We start from the raw sequence: 20250 nt of genomic DNA, 5'->3' as shown, positions 1-20250 counted from the left end.
CCCCGAGACTTTCGGCCTGACTGTGCTCGCTCAAGCGAAGTCTCTCCCCAAGCAGCCTTACCTCAGCCGAGCTGCTGAGTCCTCCTTGTAAGTGGCCTAAGAAGATAGCGTCTTCAGATGCGTGTCCTTGGCATTCATTCCGAATGAACTCATGCGATCCAAGACTAACCTGTGTTCTGGCTGGAGCTGTGGCTCCCAGGGATACAGGCAGCCTCTTCTCATTGTTGATCTTCGTAGGCCAACTGAAGATCAGAGATGTGAGTCGCAGGGGGCCTACCTCATTAATTAGTCTCATCGAAGCAAGGCCTTATTCATCGTGTAGGAAGGTCTGATCGTCCACTGGGCTCGCTGGGCCCTTACTTGTAGGAGGGATGTAGGGAAGATCCCTCCCCAGCCCAAGACTGAGCAGGAGACCTAGACCTAGTGGGTCTTTTATTTTCACTAGAGGATCGAAAGGGCAGAGTTTTGTTCTCCGTAGGTCTCCGTCATGTGTTCATAAGCCCTCCTTGTCCGTATGGGAGGTACAGCTCTCCCCTCTGGGCTGATTCCTCTGAGTTCCTAGGAGTTTCAGAATTGTTCTTGGGTGCCCCAGTCATTCTCAGGCCCGTAATCCTTGCAGCTGGGCTCTGGGCCAAGATCCTGAGCTCTTATCTCTTTCCACATATCCCCTGTGGATTGGTAAACTTGAGGATAAATTCCTGTTTTGCAGGAATCTGCTTCTTGGGACATCCATATTTTTAGAGTGAAATTGAATAAATAACACGTTGTGCTTACTGTGTGCCAGTCACTGTTCTAAATGTTGCCAGTATTTACTATTTCTCATGAAAGCCATGTTAAGGTAGGTACTCTTGTTATCCCCATTTTAAAGATGAGCAAATTGAGTCACAGAGAAGTTAAGTAATACTTGCTCGCACACAACCAGTAAGTGGTGGAGGCAGGAGTTGATTCTAGACATTCTGGCTCCAGAGTCCATTCCCTTAGCCACTATGCTGTATTCCCTTGAAACTTTATAAAACAACCCCGTATTAAACCCAGGGCAAATTCTATGTTATTTGTCTTAGAACAGTGTTGGTTGCTCAGACAATCTCATATAAAATTAAGACTTGAATTTCTTTCATGGAAGCCTTCAATAATAGTCATGGTCCAGAGTCTAAACCATTTCATCTGAGTTCCATTCAATGCAGTGATCACCATCACTGTTCATTTGGGTTTCCCTGCCTCCGACAATCTGGTCTTGTTTACACTCGGTCCGTAGTCACACGCTTGTCCTCTTTGATTGTCACACTGCTGGAAAACCAACAGGAAGGGTTGGAGTTTGAGGTGAACGTGATGTAATCTCTCCGAGTGCGTGACCTGTGGTGGCTTCTGCCACTCCAGCTACAGACTCCTTCTTGGGCTGTGTTTGCTGGACCTCGTGTCCCTGTCGTTCTGGTCGCGTGCTGCCCGCCTGGTGCGGTGAACGTGCTGCTTGACTTCCAGAGCTTTGAAACGACTCGCTCGTGCTTCTGGAGTGTCAGCTGTTTCAGGGAGACCCTCTGCTCCTCCATCGACCGGGCCCTGCTCTCTCGGCCCCACATCAGCTGCCGCTTCCCACTGAGCTCGGCTGAAGTGTACGGTCACTTTGACTAGACCCTGGCTGTAGCATGAGAGAACCTACGAGGTGTTTTCATCCACAGATCGTAGAGGTGTCCCTTAGTCTCGGTATCGGTGACTCAGGCACCCAGCCTCTGCCAAGGATGACCAGAAGTCAAGGGACTGTGACCTCCATTGAGCAGAAATAAACCCACATGCAGGTTTTCCGGCGTCGTGAGTAGAGCCCTTGCTGGTGGCAGCATGACGTGCCCGGAGCGGTGCCTTGGGGGGCCCCGACACCCGGGTTCCAGACCTGGAGCTGCTGCTAACACAGTGAGGAAGTCACCCCCCGTCTCTGGGCCTTAGTTTTCCCGTCCGTAATATGAGGCCTCTGAGGTCGTTTCCGACTCTGTCATCATGCGGTCTTGATGAAGGTGGAGCCCGTGCCCCCGTGCCGCGTCCTCCCCATGCACAGACTGACAGGGGCAGTAACCTCACGGCAGGGCGCACTGGCCTTTACTCCGTCTCGCCACTGAGTTTTCCGGTTATAGTGCCTCTCCTCGCCAACAGGGTGGCTCTTTCCACAGCAAGTTCTTCATGTTTGCTCTCCCAGACGTGAGTCGCCGTGGACGGGCACCCTCCTGGGTCAGGCAGACAAATAATGGCCCTCGGGGAAACTTGGCATATGGGGACCAAGTGAGGCTTTCCTTCCTCCAGGAAAGCGATTGGCCCTGCTATCAAACAGTCAACCCTGTTGCCTGACAAAATCTAGACTTCCTGAGTGACGCCCAGATCACAGCTTGACGCCCTTCGTCCCCCTGTGCTCCCACACCCACTTCTGTGCCCCGTGACCAACACCGCAGAACCACTCGTGTTTCCAACCTCTACCCTGAATTCTGGGGCTTTCCCCTGTTTCGGAGTTGAAGGCACCAATGCATAATGAGGGGATGTAGTAATTCCAGTCCTTTGGTACATGAGCACAGGTTGTATGTTACTAGTTGAGATCTCACACCCCAAAGCAGGGCTCGTGAGTTATTATGATCACACGTCTGGTCAAGGCAGTCGGTCCCAGGTAGCAGAATTAAGAGTAAGGAGATGGAAGCTTATTTGATTTGCTGTTCTGTCCTGTTATGGATATTAATCAGCTGGCTAAATTATAGACTAGGGTCATGGAATGTTCAGCTCTCAAGCATCTATCAGAGGCTTGAAATGTCCATAACAGGTGGGCTTGGTGAATGCCAGGAGTTAGCATGATTGAAAGGGTGTTTTGAGTCATGGCACATGGCAACATGGAAATAAAACAGATATATCACAAGTGGGTGGTGGTGGTAGAAATAGACTGGAAGAGAATTTTAACACCTAAAATATGACAAAGATTTATCCCTACAAGCTTCTCCGTTTCATGAAATATTCGTTTTCCTCTGATCTGAAATTCTGTATTTGTATTGCCTTTTAAAACTCTTTCTGATTTCTGTTTCGTTTCTTTTATCACTTTCTCTTTATTTCCTCTTTTAAGTGCCACTTTAAATGTATATTTTTAAATCTGAGATCATCATAGTGGCTAACTTTGAAAGTCATTTGTTCATGTTGTCCTGGTGGTGATTTCTGGTTAGAAGCCCACAGAAATATCTCTGGGATGTGGTTGGTACAGTTCCTACGTCTTGGCAAGAGTCTAGGAGCAGTATAGGAAGGGGCAGGCTTTGGGGACAGGAGACATTTAAAACTGTTACTAATCATGGAATGACATTTTCAAAAATCAAATGGCAGAGGCCATGGCACGTGTTTAAATGCTTAATCTCTGAGTCTTACCCGGAGATTTTCTAAGCCCTGGTGAATTGTGAAATGAACAGGCCTTCACTGGAGTGAATTAGCACTTCCAAGGTGCTTGGCCATTTCCAGGGTGTTCTGTTTCATGTATTTTATCTCATTTGTAACAGGTCTTCCCCTTTCATAGCCACCCTTTCCTTCGCTCCGAGATTCAGAGGCCCTCTGGGGAGGAAGAATTCCAGGTTTGCTTTCATTCGGGCCTTACCTGATATAATTGCCCCTCGTGTGGTTCTGGGGGGTCCCCTTGTTTTATTCTTTGACTGGTTGTGACACTTAAGCGGTGACTACGCAAAATTTGGCTACTAGGTAAGAAAAAGTACTCTTTCCCACCCTGAAGGTTGACAGGAACATGAGATGGCAGAAGCCGTCCTGGGCTTTTTCTTGCCAGAAATACTCTGGAGAGCTCAACATTGAATCACATCGCGTCTCGGTGCATGACTAGGTGCCTTAATCGCGCAGTTGGAGTCACTCGGGAAGATTGTTGGTGGAGGGACTGGGGAGTCTGGCAAAGTTATATCGAGAAAAAACGTGCCGTGTGTTAATGCATTAGTGGTACACGTGGGGAGGAGAAGAAGGGAGGAAGAGAGAAATTAAGATGAAACCACTGATACATCCACAAACACTCCATTCCAGCTTGTTGTCATTCTCTTGCCTCTGGCGGCGACTCACAGCCAGTAAGTGAACCTGAGTAAGTTTTCAGATTTCTTCAGGAGAAGAAAACTGCAGTCAGGGGAGAAGGGTGAGCACAAGCCAAGCCGTGAGTGAGGAACTCCCAAGATGTGGGCCAACTAGGTCACTGAATTTGTCATGTTTGACTCTTAGGTTGCACCCCTTTGAGCTTCGGAAGTTTGATCCTCCCACTGGTATTTGTGAGGTAGAGATTCTGAGCTTCGATTGCAGGGCAAGAATCCCCACAAACATGATTCCACTGGAACCTCACCCTCATCCCTGTTTCTCTCTTGGCCTGACAACTTGGACCCTATTAAAGGGGCTTAGTTGTTGACATCTCAGAAGAACCTCCTCATAGAGCCCAAAATAAAGTGCCGTTTTTCCCCACAGCGGCTCCGCCTCCCACATCCCCCATCGCTTCCCCATCACCCAGAATCACGACCTCAGAGGGGTCACGGCTCCTCCCCCGCTGACATACCTAAGCCGTCCTCTTGGTCCTGCCCCACAGTGTCCCTTCCAGCTCTCCTCTCGGTGCCCGCTGCCCTGAGTGCCCTCATTCAGGCTGTTGCCCGTGCCATTCCTTGCCAGGCTGTGCCCTCCCCTTGCGTGTGTCTGTGTGGGATTGCGTCCTGCCTCTGGAGCGGGCCCTGCTCTGCTCGTACCTTTGCTCGCGCTCTACCCTTTCTTGGAATGTCCCCTGCCCTTCTCTGTGTGCTGCAGTATCCCCCGTTCTTCAGGGACCAGGGCACACACCATCCCAGCCATCAAGTCTTGTCCGGTCCCCCAAACCCGATGTGATCTCTGCCTGTGATAAATCTCGACACCACCTCCCATGTGTCTTGTCGCACTCACCGTGCTGTGCTTTGCATGCTAGTCATCTGTAGGTTCATCTTGGTACACTGCAAAGGAAGGACTGTCTCTTATTCTTTGTGACCAGCAAAATATCTTGCACTGCACAGTAGGATGTGTGTTCAGCAAGTGCTCTTATAAAATCAGCGAATGCGTGGGGTGGCACTCTCCACAGGTGGAGCCGAAGGCAGGTTAAATGGAAGTGCAGCGTGCTTGGGGGACCAGAGTGTGTAGATACACTGAGGCAAGCAGAGCCTCAGGGGTCCCCACGCGACAGGGGGCCGAGGAGCTGTGATGCCCAGCACGCACTGACGAGTCATCCTGATGTTCACGAGAGCAGGGGAGGCCGGAAGGCCCGAAGTGTGGCCTTCACACGCTAAAGCGATTTGTTCATGAAACACCAGCCTGCTCCACCAACAGCGTAGGAAGGTGCTTTGTAAACAGTACAGTGATTATTAGGGATGCTGGTACACGTCCTGCTGGTGATGTGAAATGAAGGTGGCTCAGACGCTGATGAAAGCAGTGCCCGTTCGGGTGTCTGCTGAGTGACCGTCACAGTTTCTGAACCACTGAGCCCCCCACTCTTCTTATTGAGAAATTGATTTTCAGCTGACAGAGGGCCTTCTCCGTTTTGGTTTTGTGAAAGTTACAGCTTTGTGACTTGAGGACATGGGCAGTGGGGACAGATGTCAGAGCAGGTGTTGGTCACACCTCATGCAGTTCTTTGGAAGGCGGACTTCACCTGCTTGGCGCAAACTGCAGAGTAAATGCTGTTGTCGTCGTCCGAGCTCCCAGTCCACACCGGCTGCTCGGAGTTGACTAATTAATGAATACTCAGAAAGCAGTTCTCATGTTTTTGTGTTTTTTCTCGTGTTTCGGGCAAAAGAGATTTAGGTGTATTTGCTCATTTTGTATGGCTCTCGGTCTGTGTATGCTGTTGTCACCTTTCACTTCCTGGAGGAGAGCCTTGGGCGCTGAGCTTATTGTTCGTGGCACGGCGAGAGGGGGCGTTTAAAGATACCTCAGCTCGGGCTTCCCTGGTGGCGCAGTGGTTCAGAGTCCGCCTGCCGATGCAGGGGACGCGGGTTCGTGCCCCGGTCCGGGAAGATCCCACCTGCCGTGGAGCGGCTGGGCCCATGAGCCATGGCCGATGAGCACACGTCCAGAGCCTGTGCTCTGCAGTGGGAGAGGGAGAGGCCACAGCAGTGAGAGGCCCGCGTACCACAAAAGAAAAAAAACAGGGCTTCCCTGGTGGCGCAGTGGTTGAGAGTCCGCCTGCCGATGCAGGGGATACGGGTTCGTGCCCCGATCTGGGAGGATCCCATATGCCGCGGAGCGGCTGGGCCCGTGAGCCATGGCCGCTGGGCCTGCGCGTCCGGAGCCTGTGCTCCGCAACGGGAGAGGCCACAACAGTGAGAGGCCCGCATACCGCAAAAAGAAAAAAAAAAAAAAAAGAAAAAAAACAAACCCTCAGGTCTACCTAAAAATATACCTCACTAAAACCGAAAATTTAGGGTTCATAAAGGTTAATCCTCTAATAAACTAAGAGCGTTTCCTCTGGGTGAAAAGTTTGAGTTTGTTTTAGGGGCGTGGCGTCGTTCAGACTGGCCAGTCTCCCTGCCAGAACGCAATCAGCCGAGATAAGAAAGGCTGCGGAGGCGGAGGCGTGGTGGGAGCGCAGTGTCCCTTCCCTTCTTTTCCCAGGCTTTCTTTCCTTTTTTTTTAATCTTTATTTTCTTGACATGTAATAAATCTGCCTGTAACGTCCGGGGTTTCACTGTTATATCATTTGCCAGCTAACTAGGAGTTACAGTTTTAGCTATCTTTTAGAATAACTTTTTTTCTTTTAAGTTGAATGCATACCATACTGTAATAATCCAAGACAGTTCAGCTGTTTTTCCTGAATATGTTTCATATAACCCGTATATAACAATATTGCTGTGTTTTTAGTAATTTTTACATTTAAGGGAACAAAATATATTTAGAATAACTTTTCATTAAACGTTTGAAGATCATAAGAGCCGGGAAGCTCATTGACTCATTCATCGTGAAGCGTGTATCACTTACCTGCTGGTTCTGAGAGCAGGAAGCCAAGTAAAGCATGACCCCGGCCCTCAGCCTGGGGAGAAGATGCATGAAGAGGGTGAAACCAGTGACGAGCGCTAGACGAGACATGGCCTGACCCAGAGCGCAGGTCGTCCCCTTTCCTTGAAGTTCAATGGCTGAAGCCACTTTTGGGTTCCAGGTGGGACTACGTTTCTGTTTCATATGTGACTTGATTAACACTTTCCACATCTTTTAATTCATTTTTTCAGCATAGAGTTTTCTCGGGGAACAAATTGGGGAAGAGGTAGGGAGAGCGGGGGTGGGGAGCATGTTTGCGAGGTTAAACAGGGTGGTTAAAGAGGACGGCAGTGAAACAGTGACTTGGAGCAAAGCCTCGAAGGAAGCAGAGGAGCAGCCGGGAGAGGCTCGTGTTGAGGGGATGTGGCCGCCGGGACCCTGAGGTGGGGCGTATCTGGAGAGCGCAGGGGCCAGCAAGGCGTGAGGGCGAGGGGGTCAGGGCTGAGGCTAGAGAAGGATCCGGATGCGGGTTGGGGAGGGACTCACAGGCCCCTCCTAGAGCTCCATCCTGATGACCAGCCTCTGGCCAGTGGATGACCTGTTGAGCCGTTACAACATGTTAGGGCGCCATGTTTTTGTCCGTATTTTTACATTCATTGTTCCTGACAGTGGAAAGCGAGAGATTCCGTTTGTGGGACGATGTCTCTTCCTTGGTGTACATAGCGGGCGTGTATGTCTCTCCCTCCTGCCCTGCTCTGACACTAAGGAGATACGAGGCTAGGATTGCTGTCGTCAGTATTCTCCTGATCTCTGGTGCAGAGCAAGTAGGACAGAGATAATGCCCTTGATCTGTATATTCATACTGTCTAATCCCTTTTAATTACACTGGTAGCATAAGTCTGTCTCTTATAGTTACTTTTATCATTAACAGCACAAAAATGAATTCTTCAAAGGACCAAATGCAAGCTCTTTAGGCATATAAAGTGGATTAATGAGGGTGGCTCAGCGTTAAGGTATGCCAGGGCCGAGTCCAAATTTTATTCCGGTACAGGGATCACTTTCTATGTGGCCTCTCTGGCTCTGGAGCTAATTTGGATGCTGAGTAGCCCCACAGGTATTTATATGTAGTGTTTGGTATTTTTACTGGGTCCTATTCTTCTCCCTTGGATCACCTAAAATGGTTAAGAATTTTCTAGTGGGATTAAGGTTGTGATCTCTGGGGAGGGGTGGGCCATCTGCTCTTGGTTATTTTTGTGTTAGCCGCTTCCCCTTAAATGTATGTTCACAACTGAGCCACAGCCTTATCAGCTGGGCTTGAGGGAAGACTGGTCTAGGTGCCGCTCCTGAACTTGGTGTCTAAGCCATGGCTTCCCATAGACACTCAGGTAAAAGCTTCATATTCTTTACCTTCTAGGAAGCACAGTTTTATTTGGGCACTGAATCTTATGATTTGTCTAAATAGTAAATCATAGCTCGTCTCTATTCTGTCCTTGCCTTCTTCGAATGCTGTTTCCAAGACAAAAGATTATTCTTATTCAAGTAAAATCAGCAGTTTGAGTGCCTTATTTTTTTTTAATGTATAAACATACTACTGTATTGTACATTTTCTAGGATATCTTATGAAGCTGAAAGAGATTGTGTGAGGAAGGAGGTTTTCTTTGTTGTTTTAGGATTTTTTTTGTTATTTATAAGATACAAGTCTTCATCTTGACAGTGCTATAAATCGAATTTAAAGTGTTTAGAAAAGGTCAATCGAATATGGAGCTGGAAGGAGGAAGATTTGTAACTAAGAAAGTCCATACTGACTTAACCACATCTTCTCCTTTTCTGAACCATGTTTTTTTCTTCCTGAATAAATTGCTATGATGCTTTTGATATGACACATAGGTTATTAATTGTTCTGATCAGAAAAAGGGGCAAAGGTTCGGAACTTCTAGACCGTCATTACCGTGAGAGTCTTCCTGACACTGAGGAAGCCCTTGGGCCATGGGCAAGACTCCCCGGGGATAGGGACTGAAGGACCGCCAGTTTCGGCAGAAAACCTGGTTCTCTGGAGTTAGTCTGCTGCCACTCTCTCCTGCGAAGCCAGGAATGTCACTGTGGCTCTGTTGCCCTCTGCCTAAGTAACAGTCTCCGTTCTTAGCAACCAGGCACTTTGTCCCATCTCCCAGCTTTCAGATTAAGGGGCAAAGTATTATAATTATCAGCGGCAGTCTTTTGGAAAAATTGATTTTGAAAGCTTGTAACTGCTTGTCAATATATATATATATATATTTTTGCCTGTCAATACTTAAACAGTGGAAATACTTTGAGAAATTTCTCTTTCGTTGTTTTAAAACGAATATGCTGTGATGGAATGCACTGCTTTAATGAATCAGTGTGCAATGTCTTCCCTGTTCCCAAGCGTTCAAGAGCTGTCTGTTTTTCTCCCCACCCCCCAGGAGCAATTTTACAAACATGGCACCACACGCCTGAGATTGTGGTAATCGGCCAACGTACATATTCTCTGGGTGTAGACAACAGTCAGCTGTAGCAGTTGTTCCAATGGACCTTGAACTCACGTTAACTCCCCGTTTTATTTACTAATTAAATGACAGAATAGGGAAATATATCTCAAAGGTGACATATTTATAACACACCCAACCTTGGTTTTTAAAGTGCACCAAATCCGGACATTATTCTTATAGTAAATCTGGAGGCTATAACTGTGACTAGACAAATTACTGACACCTTCTAGATGATTTTTAAAATCAGGAACTATCATCTTGTGTTACATTAGGTTCATAGGTCCATGAAAGCAGTTGAAAAAGAAGTGCTCACAGAAAGAAGCCCCACAGTACCTTGAAATGGACTTTGTGTGGACAAAATAGAGGCTCGGATAATTGGATGGATGAGAATCCATTTTCAGGGACCATCCACATACTTGAGAGGACATCTCAAGGACAAGAATTGATCCTTTTGTTATTGAACACTTACCATCTGCAAAGTTGTGCAGATTTCATTCCTTTACCCTTTGGCCTTTCAGGTTGAGGACGGGGTGGGTGGGAGGGCAGTGAAGTCACCCAGCATCCTCTCCAGGCAGGGATGTGACAGGAACGGGTGGGCGAGGGGAGCAGACCCGGTGGACTGGCTTCCTGAAATAACTGGAAAGTGGTAGTCAGAAGCCTTGGTCGAGGGTGAAACTGAACGTTTTGTACTTTTAATGACCACCAAACGACCGCCTGCTACTTTGCCACAACTAGAAAAGCTGAAAACACATGTGTTGGCTACCACGTCAGAAGCCCTTTCTCTATGGTGCGAGAGGCACAACGTGCTGCACGTATTGTGTGCGACGTTCAGAAAAGCCCCGTGTCAGGACAGAGTGGCTCTGGGATAGGATCTGCCTAGGGTAAGTTCAGGGCCACGTAATGTTTCGTTTGATCATCTCTATGCAGCCCTCCTGATCCCGGGTGTCATCTAAACCGGGTTACCTGTGACCAGCAAGCCAAAGGAGAGTTGGTGGGGTTTTTCTTAAATGCAGCATACCAGAGAAGTTGCTAATAACATTGGAACTGTTACCTGGTCTGTTTGTAAGGGAAAAACCACTTTCCAATTTTCTGTGAAATTCTCTGAAAGCCTACTTTTCAGTGACTCGTGAGCCCCTCCCTGTCGCAGCTGTGCAGGTGTTTATCCCCCGCGTGGGGTGGCGCCTCCAGGTGCGCAGGCGTGACTGCTGTGCAAGCCTCCCTTTCATCAGCAAAGGCTTCGTTCTGTGTGTTGAATGTTCTCATACGTGGAGTGACTAACGTCCTGGTATGTTGCACTTAGCCATTAACAGGCCAGAAATAACCTGCATTTTTTTCCCATTTGAGTTGCTGTTCATTGTTTATACTGTACATTATACCACTTAGGGAAAGCACATAGTTAGAAAAATGCTATCTAATAATACTCACTTCTTCCCTAAATATTCTGATTTTGAGCCACTTGGGCAAGAGGGGAAAAATGAAGATTAGCAAGAAATCCATGAGAGAATACATATAAAGCAGAAACAAGATTATTAAATACAAATTGGATCTTCTCTAATGAGGTTTATAGTAAAAAAAAAAAAAACAGATGTTGCAGTGTTATATTTCTTGTATGTGTACATGATTAAATCGCAAGCCAAAACTTTTTATTGAGATACTGAGGTTTGTATAGGCCCCTCTTAGAATGTTGGATGTACTTCAGGAATTTTCTGAAAGAGGAAGCTTGTTTATTAAGTGAAGAATGATGTGTCTTTTGAAGCAGGCATAGCAAGAAAATCAGGCTACCATCTTGGAATAAGTCCCTAAAATTTGACACATTTCCAACTGCATTCCAACCGGCTAAGTCTTATAAAGGACTGTCAGTTAGACATCAGCACCTTAGGGTCACAGGCGGTGCCCCCTGATTTTCTAAAACAGAAATCTTTGTTATAAAATGATTAGTTAGGGGCTTCCCTGGTGGCACAGTGTTTGAGAGTCCGCCTGCCGATGCAGGGGACGCGGGTTCGTGCCCCGGTCCGGGAAGATCCCACATGCCGCGGAGCGGCTGGGCCCGTGAGCCATGGCCGCTGAGCCTGCGCGTCCGGGGCCTGTGCTCCGCAACGGGGGAGGCCACAACAGTGAGAGGCCCGCGTACCGCAAAAAAAAAGAAAAAAAAAAGATTAATCACAGAGCTTCCCTGGGGCAAACATGTCCTGGACAAAGGCAGGAAGGGAAGTAGTGTCCTACTGGTATGTATCCAGTGTTTCATCTCACGATTGATGACGCCCTTTCCCAGATAACAGCAATAGGTCAAGGCAAACAGATCTGGAAGTTTTGGAAGGTTAAAAGGTTTTGTATTTCATGTACTTAGAAATTGCTAAGGGGGTAAAAAATTATTCCCTAAGAGATACACCTCACCTAAGTCTATGCCATTCACTAAGATTAAAGAGAGCCCCAAGGAGGAGGTAAAAACGCCACCTTCATATTTTTCTCTATTCTTTTATTTGTAACAAGGGGAAAGAAAGGAAAGCGTAGAGCTTGTCTCTCCTCGTGAAGTCAGCTTAACTGTGGCTCATTGGTGCAGCCCACAAATCAGGGTATTTGCTGTCTTTTAGGAACCTGTCAGCGTTGTCATTTACAAGCCGTTTTCTTCGAGTTGTTCATCTCTTAGAGGATAAGTAGTAATGAAACATTTTGCTCTTCTGCGCATTGTCCATATTTTATGCAGACGTCTAATGTGGTAACTGTCTCATCAGCAGGAATGTATTACTCCAACTTCTTCCTAAGTACACTGTGTGAAGTTTTGAAATAGTTTTGGACCAAATAATCGTAAGGTTAGAAAACCACAAGGTAAGCTCATTCCCGTTGCCCAAAGTTCCACTTACTGGATTTATTGCAAAAAGGTACTAAAGTTCATGAATTTGACATCGACATTGTTAACATGCTTTAAGTATTTCCAGCCTGTTTACTTCTTAGGCAATAAAGCCTGCATTCCTAGAAGTGCCTATTTTATCTTGACAAATAAGTGTTCGCACACACATGAAAGAGGCTCGAGGCAGCTGTGGAAAGCTGTTCTAAAGGGTGTGCCCTTTGAAATCTGTCACTCATCTGGATACACACTCTCTGGGTTTAAGTATACATTGGCGGGGAATATGAGATGACCCTGGGCTTTTCATACTGAAGAAAGAAAAAATAATAATGCCTACAGCTAGGACTCAAAAACACCAAGTGGTGGCACTTTCCTTAGTGGTATTCACTGAATTTCCCTTCTGCTTGGTTTTACGACCCTGCACTGTAGGTGTGATAAAGTGGTGAACAGATTCAGTGACTCCATTTTCAACACTCTCTGGTTCTGCCATGTTCATTGCTGAGCCATGGATTAGTTCATCGTGTGGATGCCTAGAAACTCTTGGGCGAGTCGTGTTCTAGAACGATGAAAATAACCAATGAAGAACTTGGCATTGGTAAAATAATAGTTTGAAAGTATGTGGTTTTAAGGCGGGAAAGGCTTGGCAGGTAAGATCTCTCTGGTAGTATGAAACCATAGTGGTTTTCCTTCTCTCCAAAAGCTCTAAATGGAATTCACTGTGTCTTCTGGTAGTTTGTTTTTTTTGTATGACATAAGTACCTGTATTTTTACCATAAAGCTAGGATTCAGAAATACCATGAGACAGAACCATCCCTTAGGTGGGTCTCTGTATGGTACTCTAGTACAGAAATATTTAGAATCCATTTCTTCTTTGAATGACATCAAAAGAGAGTGATATTGGGGCTTCCCTGGTGGTGCAGTGGTTGGGGGTCCGCCTGCCGATGCAGGGGACACGGGTTCGTGCCCCGGTCCGGGAAGATCCCACCTGCCGTGGAGTGGCTGGGCTCGTGAGCCATGGCTGCTGAGCCTGCGCTTCCGGAGCCTGTGCTCCGCAACGGGAGAGGCCACGGCAGTGAGAGGCCCGCGTACCGCAAAAAAAAAAAAAAAAAAAAAAGTGATATTAAAATGAGTTGGGTTCAGACTTACTCTAAATAGAGACTTTGGTAAGAGAGAAGGAAGGATTTTCAAATGTGGTCCAAGAAGATAGTCTCTAGCCACGCAGGAAGCCAGTGCTGTCTAATCTTACAAATTCTGACTTCCTGCCAAATGGCATTTAGGACCCACTGATAATTTAATTTCCTGGCACTTACTGTTACCGGAGATTTATTTGGTTTCTCTACACAGCTCTAAACAAGAAAGTAAATCTTCGCTGAGTGCACAGTTTCAATATGGAAGAGCTAATAAGACAAGGATTTTATGTGACATGTGAAAGGCCAACAAGAATGAATTAAGGAGAGTGATTTTCAACATTCTGTCCCCGTGACAGGCGCTCTTTCCGGTGTACACAGGGGCTAAAGACAGTTTAAAAGCTGCCTTAAGTAAACAGTTCAAGGAGATAGACCCTGGTTTCATCATGTCCCTACTTTTCCTTTCTAACCCAGTTATGTAAGGGAACACCCCGATTTTCCTTTGGGGGAAAAGTGCCAGTAAGAACCATTCTCTAGTCTCAGTAAATCTCTGAACTGGGACATGACTGTCTCAAGCACCTGTCTTCGCACAAGACTGTCACTGCTTGGCTTCAGTGGTCAGGTGTCTGGAAAGCCGATGGGCCTGGGATGCTGCTCACCGGCCCTTGTTGGAGGCTGGTCTGAGTGCGAGTCCCCCGCCTTAGCCCAGCCCCGGCGGTGCTGACACAGGGTGTGGTTTCCTTAGCTCACTCTGCTGTTTGGTTGCCTACGGCAACAGGATCCAAACAACTTGGACATGTGTTTGTATTAAAAAAAAAACTGGGAATGGGACCCAAAGTGGGAGTCTGGGGCTGGCCAGTTAGTGGAAGAGCTGTGGTGAGTACCGGGCAACTGCTCGTTTCTTTTCCCTCGTTCTTTCTCTCTAAATTACTCCTGGGGTGTTCGCTTGCACAGTAACCACGTTTGTGGGTAGTTGGAGAAATAGTCTCTGTTTTCCTGTTTCCTGGGCAAATTAAATAATTGCTGTCTATTCACCCGTGTAAGTTTCTTTCTCAGGGAGAGAGGAAGAAATTAGCGTCTGCTTACAGAAGTTGGGAGCTAATAGAAACTCACATTTGGTACCTCTTTGGTGGCAGGATTAACAGAGTGCTTTTTAGTGCCTGTGATTCCGGGGGTGGGGTGGGGAGGGAGTAGTTCATATGAAGGCAATGGAAGGGGTTCTTGGAATAACCATTTTCCCCCAGATTATACTTTAAAATTGCAAATGTCCTAAATCGTATAGTTCATTGACTGTATTGACCCTTAGTTGCTTAAACAAAGGGGGATTTGATTTTGGCGCATCACAAAACCGAACGTCACTGTGACAGATAGTTCACAAAACTGGCCGGTATGCGTCAAGAGTGCGTTTTCAATAAGTCCTCTCTTGGCTGATCGCTTGGGCCTCAAAAGTCAGTAAACTATCTTGGAAATAATTCTTCAGGATCTTTTCAGGGATTAGAAAGTGCTCTGGCAGACTTAAAAGGGGACATTTAAAATAAATTAATAAGCATTGCTTATGTGCCTAGCGTGGTCCAGAGTCAGCAGTAAGTTTCTGTTCAGATGAACTGCATTTTGCAGGTAGGAGGACAGCTGGGCGTCCGGAGGATGCTCTCCCCGCTGAGAAAGTTGTAGGCGGGGGTTCCCGGTTGGGTCTCTAGTGAGGGCCTGGGCACCTCCCTCCCTGCCAGCTGGGCTGCCCGCCCGCAGACTCGGCCAAGAGAGCTGTGTCCTTGTGTAGGCTCGGCCTCCCCTCTCCTGCCTGCCCCGTCCCAGCCCTGCCCTCACTCACCCCACCACTTGGGGCCCCGTGCCCACCAGAACCCCTGTCCCCCTCCCCCAGTGTCCTCTGTAAGGCAGCACTGTGTTGGGATGGCCCAGCGGGACTCTCTCTCCCAGGGCCCCAGGGACTCACCGCGGGGCGCTTTCGTCGCAGGAGTCACAGTGAAGCGCCTGTCGCCTGGGTCCCGTGGTGGCCTCCCCAGAGCCCCTCGGGCCACGCTCCAGCCTTCCCGTTGGTCATTTGTCCCACCTGCTCATCCCCCGCAGGTCCCTCCAGCTACAGGGTGGGCACCATGGCTGAGAAATTCGACTGCCACTACTGCAGGGACCCCCTGCAAGGAAAGAAGTACGTGCAGAAGGACGGCCACCACTGCTGCCTCAAGTGCTTCGACAAGTTCTGCGCCAACACGTGCGTGGAGTGCCGCAAGCCCATCGGCGCCGACTCCAAGGTAGCGGCCGCGGGGGCGGGCGGGGCTGAGGGTGGACCTGGATGAGGCACCGGCCCTTCCGCTCGGGCTCTGGTGTGAGGGACCATGTCGTCTTGACGGGACGCCCCGCTCACGGCGTCCGGCCCCCTGCTTGGTTCCCAGGAGGTGCACTACAAGAACCGCTACTGGCACGACACCTGCTTCCGCTGCGCCAAGTGCCTCCGCTCCTTGGCCAATGAGACCTTCGTGGCCAAGGACAACAAGATCCTGTGCAACAAGTGCACCACTCGGGAGGACTCCCCCAAGTGCAAGGGCTGCTTCAAGCCGATCGTGGCAGGTACCGGCCGCACTCAGCCCCGGGGCAGCCAGGGAGGAGGCCCTGGGGGCAGACGTGGCGTGGGGTTGCTTGCGGTGATGGGGCTGGTGCTGCTGGGAGCCGCGGCTGGAGTTCAGCGTATATATGCACGCATATATATACACGTATATATGTGTACACATATATGCTCGCACACACGCACACACTCGGCAACTAAAGAACACTGGAGAGAACTGTCTGTGACAAGAGAAGGAAGTGAAAAGTATGTAGCGCTTTCTCACTTGGGATAGTAAGTGATCGAAGCATGCTTCTTCCTTAGGGTGTAATTCCGGGTCACGTAGTCCCCCGTTGAATCTCGGAGTCCACAAAGGCCGTGGGGGTGGGGGGGCGGGGATTCACGCATCTGACCGTAAATCACGACAGCCGGGGTCCCCCCCCCGACAGAGTCTGGGTTGGCATGACCACAGGAGGACGCGGTAGAGAAGCCCCTGCGGGTAGGTGACTGGAAGCGTGAGGCCAAGAACTGCAGGGCCTGCATTTCCTCCCCTCTGGAGGGCCCAGGACGGTGCCAGCGGATGCAGCCCCCTGCAGAGCACTGTCAGTGGGGCTACCCCGTCTCTTCCCCCCGCAGGAGATCAGAACGTGGAGTACAAGGGCACCGTCTGGCACAAAGACTGCTTCACCTGCAGCAACTGCAAGCAAGTCATTGGGACGGGAAGCTTCTTCCCTAAAGGGGAGGACTTCTACTGCGTGACTTGCCACGAGGCCAAGTTTGCCAAGCACTGCGTGAAGTGCAACAAGGTACGTGTCAAGGGAGTTCTGCGCTGACCGTTGCTTCTAGAGGCGTTTGACAGTTTGCGGAGCACTTGCACACACACTATCCCATTCCATCCTCACGACAGCCCTGCGACGTAGGAATTATTATTCTCGTTTTACAGATGAGGAGACTGGTAGTAGAAAGCCGTGCCCAGGCCAAGGCAGGCTGTCTGTGGGCACACCGGCTCTGGAGGCCGGCCTCCTCCACCCAGTTGCTATGTAGTAACCTCGCACAGGGGCCTGCATTCTCTGAACCTCAGTGTCTTCATCTGTAACTGGGGGATAATAATAGCGCCTGCCTCCCATGGCCGTTGTGGCGATTCAATGAGATATTGTAGACCAGAGCGCCCAGCACAGTGCCTGGCACGTAGTAGGCATTCAACAAAATGGTTGTTGAATCTGAATCCGGTGCTACACTCCCTGGTCTAGGCCATCACATCTGGAGGAATCACTTACCAGGATCAGCCCTGGCATGCCGAGTGCTTTGTGTGTGTTACCTGCTCTAAGAAGCTGGCTGGGCAGCGTTTCACCGCTGTGGAGGACCAGTATTACTGCGTGGATTGCTACAAGAACTTTGTGGCCAAGAAGTGTGCTGGATGCAAGAACCCCATCACTGGTAGGCTAAAGAGTCCTTGCTAAGTCTGCCAGGCTAGGTTTTGCGCATGGTAACCATCTCTCATTTTCCTACGTCGTCGGTTTCATCCACAAAGGCCCAAAAGAATGCCCTCTCCCCCTGCCACTGTGGTCCCGAAGGCCCCCAAATAGTTTGGATTCTCCCCCAGGCCAGGTTAGCCTTTGCAACACAGAACACTTCTGACGACTGCCGACTAACTAACGCTGCTGCCGGAGATCACGAGCCTGAGACCCACGGCCACGGGCAGGCACTGCGCGGGGATGCTGGGGGGAGGGGTGGGGGGAGAGGAGCGGGGTGGGCTGGGGTGGGGGAGGGGAGAGGGGAGGGGAGGCGGGGAGGCCGGAGAGCGAGAAGCTGGGATGAGAACACCCCATAGTGGGAGGCTAGCTCAGAGGTGCCAGTGGGCAGGTTTTTTGCGATCAGGAGCCGAGCTAATCACTTCATTCCTCATCTCGCGGCCGCGGTCCACGTGCCCTGGGCCCTCTCCCCCGCCTCCAATTTTCCCATCTCCCGGGGAGCCTTGAAATGTACATTTGAGAAGACTTTTGCCATCCTCAGGGAAAAGGACTGTGTCAAGAGTGAGCCACCCAGTCTCTAAAGCTAGGAAGCCCCCAGTGTGCCACGGGAAACGCTTGCCTCTCACCCTGTTTCCCAGCGCCAACCTCCGGGGCAGGCATCCGGGTGGAGAGAGGACTTGTCCCTCGTGGGTGGTGGTTCTTTATAGAAAAAATCGAAGCTTAGCAGCTCCTCGAGGCCCGGTAAGTGCACACCCCACAAACAGCCCAAGTTTGCCTCCTGGTGGCCACTTTGATGCCATGGCCGTGACCTAAATCAGAGAAACTGGTTGTGCTGGGAGGTCGGTGCGCATCAGTCACAGGGCGATGGCGGTGGCAGGGGATGTGGGTTCTGGAGAGCAAGGGGGCCCTCGACTGAGCTCTGGCATCTTCTCAGGTCCCGGCGGCGTGGGGGACGGTGCGCGGTGGAGTGGGGGGCCGGGCGCCGGGCGGACGCTGCCCGCGTGCCTGTCGGCTCCGTGAATGGGCAAGGCGGCGGCCTGGCTGCCACCTGTGTCCACTCAGCTGTCGCTTTTGTTTGCTTTTGTTTCCTCCACAGGGTTTGGTAAAGGCTCCAGTGTGGTGGCCTATGAAGGACAATCCTGGCACGACTACTGCTTCCACTGCAAAAAATGCTCCATGAATCTGGCCAACAAGCGCTTTGTTTTCCATCAGGAGCAAGTGTATTGCCCCGACTGTGCCAAAAAGCTGTAAAGTGACAGGGGCTCCTGTCCTGTAAAATGGAATTTGAGTCTTGTTCCTCGTGTCCTCGCCCTCTGCCCGGCACCACCCATAGGGCGAGAGCGGCCTTTCACCTCTTCAGGGTTGCTCCTTCTGTCTTTCCTCCCATTTTACAGTTATTACTCAAGTAAGGGCACACAGTGATCATGTTAGGATTTAGCAAAAAGCAACCCTGCAGCAAAGTCAATTTCTCCATAGCTGCAATTAGCAAACGAACACTTAGCTAGACTGACTCTTCTGCATGTTTATCATAGAGCAGAAAAGTGCTGACCATGTAGCTGCTTAGTGACATAAGCAAGAAGCCTAAGAGATAAAGCCCCCCACTGAGATGCCTCCTGTGGCTCAGCTGGGACCCACCGTGTCAGTCACACGACACATCAGAGTTGCAGCGGCTGCTCCAACTCGGCTGCTCACCCTGTTCTGTGAGCAGAAAGAACTTAGCGAAATGCATGGTTTACCTTCCTCCTCAAAACCTTCCTTCTGTTCTTTTGTGCTTTCAAATGACTAACACGGATTTCCAGAAAATTAACATTTGAATTTAGCTGTAATTCTCAACTGACCTTTTCCCCTGTACTAACGTTTGATTTCCCCGTGTGGCGTGTTTTCTGAGCGTTCCTACTTTGAAACATGGAACGTGCAGGTGATTTGGAAAGTGTAGGCAGATCTGAGAAAACAAGCCTGTTTCAGAAGAACGTCATCACAGCGAATACTTCTGGAAGCTTAACAAAACTAACCCAGCTGTCCTTTATCTTTTTTTAATTAATAAATTTTCGTTTTAATTAATAGCAACATAGCTTATTGGGTTTGGAGACTTGCATGGAAATATTTTAGCCCCCTCAGACGTTCCTGCAGTTCTGAAAGTCATCCTACAGAAGTAACCGTAAGAGTCGAGAGGGGTAGGTGAGCAGGCGCCAGGACTGTCATTGACACGGATATGACATTTCCCAACAGTGACAAGTGGAATCCCTTGTAACATAGTACTTGTCTGCTCTGTGTCCGTGTGTTAATAAGCAGGCCCGCCAAGTCCCTTCTCTTGGGATTCTGAGGACTGTTCCTCAAGAGCTTAGCTGGCTCTCTGGGGGCTGCGGAGGCCACTGTCCCCGCAGGCAGAACCGGATTTCCACGTAGCGCTTACCTGAGATGCAGGATCACCTACTTACTGTATTCTAGCTACATTGTTATATTACGTAGTATAATGAGACGATATCAAGAGTACACATGTAATGACAGTGCATATTAACATTCTTGTAGGAGTGGTTAGAGAAGCCGATGCCTCATTTCTACATTTTGTCATTAGCTATGATCATCTGACAGTTCAGTGTATCCTTACAGAAATAAAGCAGCATATAAATAACTTGCCTCCTGACTTCTAATTCTGTCCGGCGCAGTTGTTCTAAGGTGATACTGCTGATCCAGAAACCTGAATAACTAACTTTTCCTTCCTTCGAGGACATGCTCAGTTCGGTGCGGTTGAGTGGAACTA

At 49.2% G+C, this 20250-nt stretch overlaps 1 protein-coding gene across 5 annotated transcripts in view; it reads left to right on the top strand.

Moving 5' to 3' along the window:
* The window catches only part of FHL1 (four and a half LIM domains 1), a 60626-nt gene extending 40505 nt beyond the window's left edge, over positions 1 to 20121 (top strand). For 2 of the 5 annotated variants that reach the window (XM_060087382.1, XM_060087383.1), the window contains exons 3-7: positions 15546 to 15727; positions 15869 to 16043; positions 16654 to 16823; positions 17268 to 17454; positions 18586 to 20121. In XM_060087382.1, coding sequence (XP_059943365.1) covers positions 15572 to 15727; positions 15869 to 16043; positions 16654 to 16823; positions 17268 to 17454; positions 18586 to 18740 — 843 coding nt within the window. In that variant the 5' untranslated portion in view covers positions 15546 to 15571 and the 3' untranslated portion in view covers positions 18741 to 20121. Of the gene's footprint in view, positions 1 to 8285; positions 8367 to 15545; positions 15728 to 15868; positions 16044 to 16653; positions 16824 to 17267; positions 17455 to 18030; positions 18231 to 18585 lie in introns of those variants that run through there. The other 3 variants (XM_060087385.1, XM_060087381.1, XM_060087384.1) reach the window with 3 other exon arrangements.
* The last annotated feature ends 129 nt before the right edge of the window (positions 20122 to 20250 follow it).

The sequence above is a fragment of the Mesoplodon densirostris genome, chromosome X (genome assembly GCF_025265405.1).
Source record: "Mesoplodon densirostris isolate mMesDen1 chromosome X, mMesDen1 primary haplotype, whole genome shotgun sequence".
NCBI classification, from domain to species: domain Eukaryota; kingdom Metazoa; phylum Chordata; class Mammalia; order Artiodactyla; family Ziphiidae; genus Mesoplodon; species Mesoplodon densirostris.
Note: the sequence above shows the minus strand (reverse complement) of the source record. Positions and strands in the feature narration are given on the sequence as shown.